Genomic DNA, 14,835 nt, shown 5'->3' on the forward strand with positions numbered 1-14,835 from the left:
ATCTGGCTGATAATTTACATCAATATCACTTTCTTCAGGATCATCAACCAGCACTTCAAAACCACTTAAATCTTCTTATAATGCACCACGTATATCACTACTTTTGATTTTTAACACTAAAACAATGATAAACGTAATAAAACACATCAGTCATCGGTCCGGGGGAACCTAGCTGTTTACAAATACACGCACGTCAGCTGTCTGCTACAATATTTTCGGAACTAAAATGAATAGCGCTTAGAGACAGACCTCTGGAGAAAGCTTAGAATATTACGGAAAGAACGATACCTAACTCGATCCAGTTCAATCCGATTCAGTCAGTCATAGAGCCTTCGTCGTAAACGATGTCTGCGTGTCGAAAAATCGACAAGTAACACTACACAAAGTGTGCTGCTTGTCGAATTTTCGTCAAGTAACACTGGGAGGGTTAAAGATTATTGGTTAAGTGGGGCCCGGTGAACAAACTTGGGGTGGAGGTGCCCACGGCTTCTTATCGCTGCCATTAAGTGTGCTAGACATATAAACGTGCAGTCTAGATGCATGCAACCTTAGTTAAGGATTTGTTTTCAAAGTAACCTTAATTTGTATCAGGGCTTAAAGTTGATACAAATTATTGAACACCTCATTATAAAAGAATGAAGGCTAGCCTACAACACTTTTTTGTAGTAACTGTAATAAAAAATAAAAAAAAACTGCATTTTAGAAACATCTTTTTTGGGGTATGATTGGTTGTCATTGACTTTCTATTTTTATTTCAGACTAGTACCTACACAAATGCAGCTTCAAAATTCAACGATATTCAGTCAAGGAACAAGTAAGTATTTTTTTCCAACCCGTCAAGTTTAAATCGTTAAATATTAACTTGCAATCTAGAATTTGACTTTCAAGCTGACAATATTTTTTTCAAAATGGGAACTTGGATTAAGAGCTCTTCACTCTAAAAAATTATGTTAAACTCATACTTGACATAAGATGGTTACATAACTTAATTGAGGACAAATTATAGGCTGCAGAACACAATCCAACCCATTTACAATATATTTACAGTCAGCAAATAAAGTAAAATAGAATTTTCAGAATACTCAAGCGTAAAAACATCTTGTAAATTATTGCCGTCTGTTGTAAATTGGCTGCTTGCTGTAGAAACAAATAGATAAACTAAACCATTAGTTGAAAGAAACTGAATTATATTTCTAGCATTTGATAAGTAGGCCTACTCTCTATGCTTTGTAACATGGGTGAGAAAATGCAAGAGAGATGTAGGCTTTAACACTTTAAAAAACAAAATGTTTTTAATAGATATATTCATGCTACAGGTAAAAATGTTAAATATCAACTCATTCCTGAATATGTTCCTAAACCACACTTATTGCATGTTTTGCATCAGTAGCCTACATCAGGGTTGCCACCTGAGGTCAGGAAAAAATCGGGACATTGCCCCCTCCCTCACGGATTAACATAGGTTTAAATACTGGCATGATGAACCAAAATCGGGACGGGTGGCAACCCTGACCTACATAGACAGTTAGGTCTGAAGATAAAAGAATCAATAGAAGAATTCTGCAAATCAATAGACCTCAGATTTGTCTGCAAGTCAAACTCAAACAAAGGTCCTTTAGATAATTCAAACCCAAACAAATTAGACCATACTAAATTTCTGGGAATTCAAATAGACAAGAATTTAAAATGGGAACCCTGAAACAAAAACTATCCACATCAATTCATGCCATGAGAAAAATAACCAATCCGACAAATCTGTAGGGACGCAAGTCCCTAAAAATCTGAAATGTAAAACAAATTATTGTAATATTCAAACAAACTAAAAATTGTACCGGTATTATCTATGTGCCATTCTGTACACCATATCTTAAGCTAATTTAGTGTAAAAATACCCCCGCCGCAGCAAACCTGCCGACTAAGCGGATTTCCATTTGTCTGAATTGATTTTCAATTAAATATATTTAAATAACATTAGGTTTAACGAGTACCTAGGTTTGCTGCTACAAAGAAACTAATAAAGTGTGTTTTCAATAAAATATTGATAGCTTAGTATAAAATAAATAAAATTGCCAAGTTTGATCAAAATATATCCATAAACAAGCAAACAACAACATTTTACAATATTCTCTATATATAAGAATAACATGGGAATTTTAAATTTACATTGTAATCGCCTCCCGCGTTTGCGCAAAATGTTACTCATATCCTGCAGTTGTGTGGAGATCACCATCGCCTTCTGCGATCGCGGTCAAATTTTTGCTGTTTCCCGCGGTCGCGTGGACATTATCGTCATCTTCTGTGATCGCGGAAAAATCTAATCATCCCTCGCGGCCGTGTGTAGACATAATAACCTCGTCTCCTGCGGTCACGGAAACGTCACTTTTGTCATGCGCGATTGTGGAAAATTGAAAATTCTAGCTATAAATACAAAATTAACGCATAATTCTCGGTTAAAAAAAGTCACACATCATTCCCGGATTTCCCGGTCAGTGGACAACCTGTAATATATATTGCAAAGGGGCGCTACTATTAATTGTGCCTAGGGCGCCTACAGGGTCAAAAACGGGCCTGATATGCTTCCCTGATTGGAATTTTGGAAATTGTCTTTGTGAGATGTGAAAAGGCATACAAAGGTCTGTAGAGATAAAGTAAGCTCATTTCTTGGTAAAAAATACTTCATTTAGCACCCTGGCCCTCTTATTTTTTTAATGTGGTAGGCCTGCTCGTTTTGTATAGACCCAAGAAGATTAGTGTAGGCCTAAAGACCCCCATTGACCAATCCTAACAGTAGATTTATATTTCTGATCAACATCAAAATAGAAACTACTTTTATTTGAATTTTATGTGGTGGAATTCCTAATGATGGTGGGGGAGCGAGCTGGTCTAGTGGTTAGAGCGTGGGACTCCGATTCCTGGGGTCCCGGGTTCAAATCCCGCCAAATCACCAATGGATTTTAATACTTACTTACTCCTGTGGCCACACAAATCCCAAGTGATTTTTGGCCTCGCCAACAATGGGCCTCCACTGCTGCCTGTCCTCTGCTGCCTCCAAACTTGCTCCTAACCTCCTGAGGCCCTGCCTCACTTGGTCATCCCATCTTAATCTGGGCCGTCCCAGCGGCTGTCCTCCTTCTGGTTGCCCCATTTAATCATACTGTAAACATCTCTTCTGTATACGTGTCCCAGCCATCGTAATCTTCTGCCCTTTACCATTGCTATAATATCTGGGTCATTATAAAGTTCTCTTAATTCTTGGATTTTATCTAAGTGATAATTTCATTGTTGATGTTAGCCTCCGGATTACGTTGAATATAAAATTGGTGTAAATACCTGCTTCTTGTAATCCAAATTGTTGCTGTTATGACGCAACTAGTTTCGACTTATCACGAAGTCATCTTCGGGCGTCCAGAGGATGAAGTGAATTGACATCCTCTGGACGCCCGAAGATGACTTCGTGATAAGTCGAAACTAGTTGCGTCATAACAGCAACAATTTGGATTACAAGAAGCAGGTATTTACACCAATTTTATAAGTGATAATGCCGTAACCCCTAGGCCTAGCCTGAAGTATGTGAAAAACTATTCCAGGCTCCTGCCTAGTGTCCTAAGACAAAAAAAAATAAAAAAAAAAAAAACCCCAATGATGGCGTGATAGAGTTTACCTATTTTATCAGAATAAGCCTATTTAAATGTTCAGCGGTTCATCGATGATAGTTTAGACTACGCTGAAGAATTCCTTTGCTTCTCCATCCATATTTTCAAGTACCTATTTAATTGTTAAAAGTATTGCATTTTTATTCTCGATGATTACGTTATCATGTTGTTTGAAAACATTTTAATGTTTCAGCAAATTTCCCATATAATAATAATAATTAAACGTGAATAAGCTATTACCGTAGTACTCATGGTAAGACCTGGACCCAGGACCAATTTACTTTTTCGTTTTGAGGTCCCTAGAGATCAAAACAACATTTGTTCAAATTCATATATTATATTAGTGATGGGTCTGTACCGCTTTTTCCTAGGTCGATTCTCGGCTCGGTTCCGGTACCATCGGTACCTTATTTTAAATATTTGGGATAGGCTACTTATTTTTTTAAAGCAATATATTATAAGCATATTTAAATTTTTTTAATGAGTAGGCTATTTTGCATTAGTATAGATTGGCTATACTTAGAGAACTACGAAAAAAAAACTTATTTGTAAAAAGGCCATATAAATGTCATCATCGTCTCACGGGATCACAGAAACGTCATTTTCGTCGTCCACGATAGGGGCAAAATCATGAACATCTCTCGTGGTCATGTAGACATCATCATAGTCTCCCATGATCGTGGCAAAATCATGAACATCTCCCGCTTCACGGAATCGTCACCGTCGTCTGCAATGGCGGCAAAGTCATGAACATTCCTTGCAGAGACATCATTATTGACTCCCGCGGTCACGGAAATGTCATGCACTAGATCGCGGCAATATCAGTAATTTTCCGGCATTAATCGGCGACGGGTTGCGGTACTGAAGGTACTGGAACCGACATTTGATGTGAAGTACCGACCCATCACTAATATATGGATGTTTACTAGCAACCAGCGTCACTTCAAGACTTCAAAATCTGTGATATATTTGATATATAGTAGGGGTCTGCGGTACAGAAAATTTAAGGTCGGTACGGTTCGGTACGGTACAATATTTTGTACCTCGGTTCTCGGTACATAATCGGTACGGTACGCGGCTACCCGTATTTTTGCGTTTTCTTCTCAGAACTGTATTAAAACCATTATTTTTAACTATAATACATTGACATTACTATGCCACTTCTATATATAGACTCGTCCCCGGTGACGTCACCACCTGGGGATTCCCCAGTCCCGTGACCGCGAACTTGGCTCTTGGGGCAGTGTCCGTAAAACTGTTTAAAAACGCTTATATCTCGAAAACGGCTTGAGATACGGCAAAACGGTTGAAATTCTGGTACACATAGTGGGTGTCAACTTTTGATTATAAACAATATTACAACATTAAAAAATCAAAAGTAAAAAAAAAAATTTAACATTATTTTATATGGGTAGGCTACAAATAAACTGTCTAAAAACGCTTATATCTCGAAAACGGCTTGAGATACGGCAAAACGGTTGAAATTCTGGCACACATAGTGGGTGTCAACTTTTGATTATAAACAATATTACAACATTAAAAAATCAAAAAGTAAAAAAAAATTAACATTATTTTATATGGGTAGGCTACAAATAAAAGTTACCATGAAAAATCGTCTAAGTCCGTAAACTGTCTAAAAACGCTTATATCTCGAAAACGGCTTGAGATACAGCAAAACGGTTGAAATTCTGGTACACATAGTGGGTGTCAACTTTTGATTATAAACAATATTACAACATTAAAAAATCAAAAAGTAAAAAAAAATAACATTATTTTATATGGGTAGCGCGTAATTAGGAAACTAAAAAACATTTTAAGCCTTAAACAGCCACATCTAACAAGATAGAGTTAGAGATAACATTTAACAGTCATCATAAAACTATTATTTTTATGATAAAATAGAATTGGTGAAAGTCGTAAAGATATAAAAGTGATAAAACTCAACAGTTCTTGGAAGTACTTGAATACAACAATTATTGTTGAGATAAAATGTTATTGTCGTGATAAAATGTTAATGGATTTGGGACTGCTAATGGGTTTTTTATTGCATCATCACCCCAGTAATAAATTATGAAGATCGTAAACAAACATCTGATAAGACTTTTATGTGCTCGGACTACGATAGTAAACTGAAAGTAATTTATTATTATAATAGGCTGTACCGAACCAGGTAATTGTACCGTACCGACTTTATCGGTGCACCGCAGACCCCTAATATATAGTTGATAAGGGTTAAAACGATTATTTCTCATCATATCCCTATTACAGTCTGCAAGCTTATTATGCATTGCAACCGATTTTTCCCATTTTTGACCCAAAAAACATAAAATTTTGCAATTTCTTTATAAACCATTTTGCAAAGCTAAAAAAAAAAACAAATAATTAAGTGTATTTAGCGTTATTATGTGCGTAATAGTTACAGAGAAAATTCTAAAAAAATGTAAATCAAAAGTTCCTATGTTATTCTTATGGAAAATAAGAAAACTGTTGTAGTTTGCTTGTTTATGAACATATTTTGATCAAATTTGGATAATCCATTTATTTCATATTAAACTAGGGCCTATTGACATTTAACAAAAACAATTTTTTAAACTTACTGCTGGCGAAAAGGGTGGTACCATGCAGGTTTGTGTAGAAAACACTAAAAACCATATCAGCTTATGAAACATGATAAAATATTTACTGGAAATATTGATTATATCAAACTGTAATGTACATCATGAGTATGTCCATGAGTTACACACCGGTAATCTTTGAGTTAACTCTTTTAAAGTCATTGTAAATATCTCTTTACAAAAAAGTCGTTCTGTAATACTTTGCAATTGCTCGAATTTTAGCAACATGTAAATGTAGAGCAACATGTAGGGAATAATTATGATATTTTTAAGGAGATATTTGAGTGTAAATCCAATTAGGCAAATGGAAATTTGCTTAGTCGGCAGGATTGCTGCAACGGGGGTATTTGTTATTTATATAGTTTTTTAAAAATGTATTTGCATTTATAAACATTAATCATCGATTCATTTTGTACATGGTTTGTTTTGATTGACTTTTGCTTAGTTTGTTTGATTATTTAACACTTGATATTTATTTTATGTTTGTACACTGCTTGACATAACCTGTAACAATGTTTTGTTGATCGGCCGAATAAAATCATTCTATCATTGTATAGTTTCTAAATCTTTTATCGCTTGTTAGGGTTGGGTTCCATTTTCCACTTGTCGAAGCTAATCATGAAATTCATTTTCATCAGCATTGACACGCACATCCTGATTAGTTAAAGAAATAATGTTTTAAAGAAACGGTAACCACCTCCAGGTTTTACTGGTTTGTATCATATGCTACCTTTACTATATATTCAATACATGATAGGTTATATTATTTGATCTTTTTGGTTGGAGCATCCGGGAGTACCTGGTTAAAATTTTTCCCAAACAAATTATTTTTCCGCCCATCGGAACTTGTCAGAGTAATTCCTTAAAAATGAAAAAATATATTGCCTGTACATACCTATTTCATCTTTATTCCATGGCCATGGTAATATTCCAAAGGAATAGCCATTAAGGTTAATCCATGTCATGCAAATCTTTCCATCTATCTATCTCCTAATATATTATGTAAGGCAATTCTTCGCGTCAAAATTGTGGGTGACTGGGAAGTGGTAGAACAAAGGGAAAGGGCTCAAATTAAAGGTCTCCATCCCGTGATGGTAGGAAAAATAGTGAAAGTCCCAAAATATTAACACAAAATTATATCAGACATTAAATGTTCATTATAAGAATAGCATTAGGAACAATTTACAGCTGATATTTTTTTACCTCAAAACAACTGAAGTTAAACTTACAGTAGAATCCCTCTTATCCGGACTCCTTGGGGGGGACTCCTGTTTAAATGCATACTGTGTACATATTTGACTTAAATTTAGGACAGCATTGTATTTAGACTCGTGATCACTGGTCTCAAATCTTTCCCATGAGAACAGTCGTTTCAGTACTGCCCACTTCCTGCCGATCTAGTCCGGTTAAACCGATGCGCTGATAAAAATTGTCCGGTTTAAAGAGATTTCATTTCCGCAGAGTGTAGTCCAGTTAAACCGATGTCCGATTAAAAGGTGTCCGGATAAGGTAGGGAGTAGGGAGTCTATTGTAGTTATTTTTAATTCAGTCTTAAAATCCATTAAACATTATTGTACAATGGCATATCTTATAGTCAGGAAACCTAAATCTCACACTATACTCATTTGCAGAACTGAAGGTGTCAAAGGTGCTGTTATTGGTATTGATCTTGGCACCACCAACTCCTGTGTTGCTGTCATGGAAGGAAAACAAGCCAAAGTCATTGAAAATTCCGAAGGATCCAGAACAACCCCATCTGTTGTTGCTTTCACTAAAGGTATAGGTCTTATTAAATTTTCATTATTTAACAACTTTTATAGAAAAGATAAATAGCCTAGTTGATAATTTTGTTATTTGTTATATGTAGTACAATTAGGTTTGAGTAGTGATGTAAAATACCTGGGTATTTAAAACTCAAGGTAAATACCCTGGGTATTTACCCAGGTAAATACCCATAATCCAGATATACCCGGGTATTTTGGGTATTTACGAAATTGATTGAAATTAATTCATATTTACCCCTAAATATGTTATTGTTATCATTACATGATAAATTAGGATAGTCTGTAACACCTTTTACAGTAACTTGAAGCTTTGCTAGTACCTTTTATTGAATGATTTAGCACTTTTTTGTTATGAAATCAAGACAACACCTCATCAGAGAAATAGTGAACCTAAACCTACTTCTTCTGTTATTAAATTATGATAGTTAAAATTTGTATTGTGTAAATGGCTTAGAAGGCTAGACAGACCCAAAGCCTGATTGACATAGGCAGAATGGCAGAATACTGATAGTACAGTAGACTCCCTCTCATCCGGACTCCTCGGGACCGAGGCTAGTCCGGATAACGGGTTTTCTGGTTAAACCGATGTCCCCAAAAATTTTTTGTATCACAAGTTTATGAAATTAGTTTTTTTTATACCATTGATACCAACAAAAGATCTAGAACAAAAATATTATTAAATCCTGCCATCCTAAAGATTGAATTTTTTTATTATTTTCTTAAGTTGTTTACACATAGGCCACTACTAGGTTAAATTTTCCTGTTTTTCTAAATAATAACTATTACTTTACAAATTATTTTTCTTCACTTTTAATAAAATAAATTCATCTATAATTGAAATTTTAAAAAAATATATAAGTAGTCAGTACCAGTGCAACCATGCGACCAGGGTATTTATGCTTTATGCTCAGACCTGGGTATTTATGGCGATTATACCGAGAAGTAAAATGCTAGTAGTGTCCATATAAAATTTTGTTTAACACATTTTATTATCATTTTACTATCCTTACAGGGTAATAATTGCAAAAAAACATCTCAATCTTCTCTAACTTTAATGCAAATTATAAATACAGTTTTTGGGTATTTACCCGGGCCTGGGGTAAATACCCAATTTATATTTACCTACCCACTGGGTATTTACCCTGCCCACATCACTAGGTTTGAGACAGATTACTGAAAACCCAGCTTATCTATTTTTATTATTAAGTCTATTTAGAAAGTAGATAATTTTTGCTTCAGATTACATCTTGATCATTTACAAGATTGAGTAAATATTTCTTGAAAGCTTACCTCATTATGAGTCAGATCCTGTTGCCATTGCGGTCACAGATTTAATTACTATTGTGTTCAAATGGCAATGTCTAGTCATAGTTTAATAACTATTTTAGTAATAGTCCAGCATCCATAGGGGTTTTGAGTGTGCACAGAAAAAATAACACATTTTGACTTCCGATTGTTGCTTGGGGTATCTTGAAAATACAACATATGTGGGGGACGGGTAAAGTAGCTTGGGACGTGTTCTAAAACAGTGCTCATATCTCAAAAATGTATCATTAAAGAAATATGCTCTAAACGGTGTTTTACTATACACAAATATAGGCAATATTCTTAAAAAAAGTTTATGAAGAAATCCCTTCATATGTATCTGTGATATAGATTAAACTTTTTTATCCCCACATAAAGTTAAATTTAACTTTCCATTTTATTCTTAGGTGGAACTAGCTATGAAGTACCTGTTCTACCACAGAAAACATACTACTATAACCCAGGATGCTGACCACGTGGATCTTTGCCTGTCAATTCGTTGGCACCGCCACCAGCATACAATGCACCAGCACGAACTGACAAGCAAAGCTCCACGCGGTCAGCATACTGGGTTATAGTAGTATGTTTTCTGTGGTTCTACGTACGGGGTGAATCAAATATACAGTACAAACATTACAATTAGGAATCTTAATATGCCAAGTATAAATTCAAGCTTTTAATTTACAGTTATAACAAAAAGAAAGAGTTATAACCAACACAAGAGTAAGTGTAAAAAATATTAAAGACAGACAAGACTTTTAGACTTGACAAAAAAAAGATGTACGTATTTAAAAATGGACATTATTTACAAAGTCATAATAATAATAAAACATGTATTAGTTCAATTAAAATAAAGAAGGCAGGCATAAATTAAACATATTAAAAAACACAAATCAATGAGTCAATATGAAACATATTACATCTTTTCCTCTCCAACGGAAAGGACTGCAACTTTAGTCAGAGGCCGGCGATAAGTTCCTTTTGATGTTGTGATGTCTACTATTCGTACTTGGCCATCGTGACCTGGGTAGACAGCCGAGATTCAGCCAAGGGGCCATGTATTTCTTGGGCAGTTTTCCTCAATGATTATTGCAAGATCGTCAATCTTTGGTAGGTCCAATTTTTTGTGTCATTTGCACCGTCTTGAAAGGCATGGAAGGTACTCATGCACCCACCTCTTCCAGAAGCTGTCTAGGAGTGATCTAACACGAGCTAATTGTCGTTTACACAGTTGGTCTTCGTTTAGGTTGATTTTGTAAGCTTCTTTTAGAAAATGGTTTGGTGTGATTGGTTCGGGGTCATTGGGATCCAGAGAAACATGTGTGAGTGCAGGGTTGTCAGCGGCCGGGAATTCCGGGAAAATCGGGAATTATGCGTGAATTTTAACAGCCGTGAAAAAACCGGGAAATATGCTTGAAAATCGTATTATTCCGTGAATTTAATTGATATCGTTAATACAGTTTTTTTTTTTCAAGTAATTTTAATAGTTATAAACCGTTTTGCAATATTTTCTTGATTGATTTTATAGTAAACCAAAATTTACGGTTTACTGGCGAGTGGCGATGGTTCGGAAGAAGCAGAAGGTAAGTTGGATGTACACTACCTACCACCATGAATAGGCCTACGCGGGAAGCCGACGTCGCCGGTCGTCAGAAGCACTTAGTTAAATATACTCGCAACTTGAGTCGAGTAATAGAGGTTAAGCCGATTTCGTTGATGTTTGACAAGTAAATAATAAGAAAGGAAAATGTTTGAGTTTTATTTAATCCCTTAACCCCTTTCAATATTGACATACTAGGCCTAATAATAATCGGCAACCTAGGCATCGCTTGCGTCATCCATTTCACTGACAGCGACAGCTGACACTGGGTGATGGTGATAGTGATAGGTAGTGGTGTGCAGCGAGTGCGATGTATTGAAATTTCAATTTGATTTTAAAAAGGGATGTATCGATTATCGTCATCGATACAACCATCCATTGGTTACCACTTGGACATTGGTATCGGTTCGGTACCAAGACTCGATTGTCAAAAGTCGATTCCGATAACACCGGACACCCGACAGGGATAAATATTTTTTTAACATTTATTAACTTTATAGCTACAGTATTAGTTTTGTAATCACGGTTAAAAATTTTCATAGCCAACATAGAAACTATCTAGTTCAAAACAGCGACGGTGCCGGTGACATTGTTTAGCTTCAGCTCATTGCACAACACAATCTACTCAAGATGTCAGACTCAACTCATGAGACAACCGGCGCGCGAATGTCCTGCCAACACGAAATTAATTAATACTAAACAATGTCTGTATCAATAAGTCAGACATTCAGATGTATTATTTTTATTTTTAGTACAAAATAAATAACCTAAACACGTCAAAATGTTCAGTTTCCTCCCTGCAATATTCAACCATTAAACTTTAACATCGTCATCGTCGTATGGTTAGGCTTGCTTTATATTGCGCCAAAAAGTAGGTCCATATTTATCTGTACTATCTACCTGATTAAAGAGTTTAGTGAAGTTTTAAGTGCTACTATGACACAATGCATTTATTGAAAAATATCATAAGCCTTAGTCCATGTAGATTTTGTAATGTTATAACGAATGGTGAATGTTGACAATAAAAGTATGTAACAACAGTTCTCATTGGTCAGGAGGCGACAATGCACTACCATGTCAGCCAATCGACTTTCGTGTTTCAATGGAGCAAATGACGATTGCTAGACATCGTTTTATGTGCTTTGCTTATTGTGGGTGGGAAGTGGGAAGGGTATCGATAATTTATCGTGATTCGAGATCAGATATGTAGTACGTGTTCGTTTATGCATAATAAGTATTAAAGTATAAAAAAACTAGGTTAGTTACAGACAGGTTCAAAACATCGATTGTTACGATCCATTGTTGACACCCCTACACGGAGGTTATAGTGACGTCGTGCATAAGGGCCAGGCAGGCCGGTTCACAGTGAATCCACTCTGCCGAACCTATACTCTTGGTATCATCGGGAACATAGTCAAACACTTTTGTTACTAAATAAAACTATAGCATGTTTTATTAAAGCACTCTTTTGGAGATTCTAATCCCTAAACATAATCTTTATTGTAGGCTAAAAGTAAAACTTATCTATTGTCATACTTTACTCCACAGACGTCGACTTATTCTACAACTCTTTAAAAAATACCGGGTTTCAGTCAAAATACTTTTGTAAAAATTGACAGTGTGCTGTTTTAACACAGTCATTCCTCGACCACGATCGTTTTTACTTCTTATAGAGAAAAGACTCTCCTTACAAAAAGTATTTATAGGTCAAGAAGTATGTAGTTTTTTAAAAGTATAACTGCAATTGCTTTTAAAAATAAATACAAAAACTGTCAAATGACTTTAGATTAATACTTGTAGGCCTAAGCCTATTTATAAATTAGAGGAAACTTTATTAGACCTCATCACAGTCAAATTCAAACATTTGCAGTGTTTTAAAATAATTAACACTCAGAAACATTTGTGTAATGGAAATCTGCAAGCGTCTGACGCCAAGGTTAAGGGAGGGCATGTGAACCAGGCTTTAGAGCAAACTTTCTCTTTTCCTACCCCATGTCGTTAGACGGTGGGCGGGGCTTCACACTAAATAAACACTCAGTTCATTCATTCACATTAGAGAATAGTTTTTGTGGCAGTGACGTATGTGTCTGTAATACAACCTTATAGTAACCTTTTATAAGCATTATTAAACAATTATTACACACAAGTAAGAAGAGTGGCCTTTATTTGAGTTTGAAACTGATCAAATGACTAGTCTAGCCTACTGTACTAGCTTGATCAATTAATGTTTAAGGTAATAGAGTTTATAACCTCTGATAATTCTGAACAAATTATTAGCCAAATATAGTATTATGAGTGGATGTTATCAAAATGGCACCCATAATGACCCACCGCGCTACCCCTTACCCGCCCGACCATCAGTGCGTCACTAATTAATTATGTGTCACGAAGTGTTCACCATTTCATCGGTCGGGGCTTACGTAGTCCCTTGGGCAATTTGGCTTGCTTTTTTTTTAATTTACTGATAAGTGTAACTTGTGTTGTGCCGTTCTTATAAGTATAATAGACGCCGGGAATTCCGTACTTTTTAGCCGGGAAAACCGGGAAAAATGCGTGAATTTCGTTTATAGATCCTGCTGACAACCCTGGAGTGGGCGAGAATTTATTATAAATTCAATGCGAACCATGAATGTCTGAAGCTCTTCGTCTTTTGGGTACTGGCAGCTCATAACACTCCTTAATGCGGTCTTTACAGACCTAACAAGTCTTTCCCAGCAGCCTCCCATATGTGGTGCTTGCGGACAAATGAAATTCCACTTTATCTCGTAGTTCACCACGTCTTTTTGGATCTTTTCGTGTTTTAGTGACTTAACAGCGTTTCTAAGTTCCCTATCTGCAGCTATAAAGTTTGTGCCATTGTCGGAATATAATTCTGAGGGAACTGGTCTTCGGCTGATGAATCGTTGAATTGCCATTATACAACTCTCTGTGTTAAGGGAATGAGCCGTTTCGATATAAATTGCTCGAGTCGATAAACAGGTAAATAGGACACCATATCGTTTCTCATGTCTGCGGCCAACAGTCACTTCGATAGGTCCGAAATAATCCACTCCAGTGTAAAAGAATGGATATTGCACTGTTGAGGTCCTTAACTGTAGTAGTGCAGCCATCTGAGGAGGATAAAGTTTGGCATTGTCTATGCTACACCTCATGCGGCTCCTTTGAACTTTCTTGGCGACTGATCGCACGTTTAAGATCCAGAACTGTTGTCTAGTCATATTGATAACAGTCTCGATGCCCTGATGGAAACATTTCTCGTGAAACATTTTTACGATTAGTTAAGCCGTATGACTTTTGCCGTCTAAAATGATAGGATGCTTTTGTTCTTCGCTTATTTCTGGTGAACTATTTATTCTACTCGACATTCTTATTAAGGACTGATCAATGAAGGAATTTAAAGAGAATATTCTACTGGACTTTGGTAGGGGTTTGTTCTTCAGCAGTAAATTATTTTCTTCATTGAAGCTTGCCTTTTGAGACATTGATATCAATGTATGTTCAGCTTTTTGAATTTCCTCTGGTTGAAGTTCTGGTATATTTCCAAAATCTACGTTGACAGTTTTCAGTTTCTTTTTGGTGGTGGCGGTAGTATGGGACCTTAGAGTGCTAATAAATCTGTGTACCCATGCTAACACACGTGTCACTTTTTCCCAAGAAGAAAAGTTTTCAACAGTCAGAAGAGGAGGGTTTTCATCACTGTTCACAACTCCGACAAATTTCTTCTTTGTTTCTTCATTTTTCTTGACTTGTAGTGTGGACGGTTGTATTGGCCAGTCACTCGATTCTCGCATTAGAAATGAGGGTCCGTGGATCCATTCAGAATGCATGGCTGATGTAAACTTTTTGTTACTTCTAGTTGCAACATCTGCCGGATTCTG

The 14,835-nt window shown here is 36.0% G+C and overlaps 1 protein-coding gene across 1 annotated transcript in view; it reads left to right on the top strand.

Moving 5' to 3' along the window:
- The window catches only part of LOC128983999 (heat shock 70 kDa protein cognate 5), a 79,793-nt gene that overhangs the window by 19,670 nt on the left and 45,288 nt on the right, over window positions 1–14,835 (top strand). The window contains exons 2-3 of the mRNA XM_054403282.1: window positions 759–814; window positions 7,900–8,045. Of these exons, the coding sequence (XP_054259257.1) occupies window positions 759–814; window positions 7,900–8,045 (202 nt within the window). The remainder of the gene's footprint in view (window positions 1–758; window positions 815–7,899; window positions 8,046–14,835) is intronic.

Source organism: Macrosteles quadrilineatus, unplaced genomic scaffold, assembly GCF_028750875.1.
Source record: "Macrosteles quadrilineatus isolate MER2022 unplaced genomic scaffold, UCM_ALF_1.0 Scaffold_1__1_contigs__length_201487025, whole genome shotgun sequence".
Taxonomy (NCBI): domain Eukaryota; kingdom Metazoa; phylum Arthropoda; class Insecta; order Hemiptera; family Cicadellidae; genus Macrosteles; species Macrosteles quadrilineatus.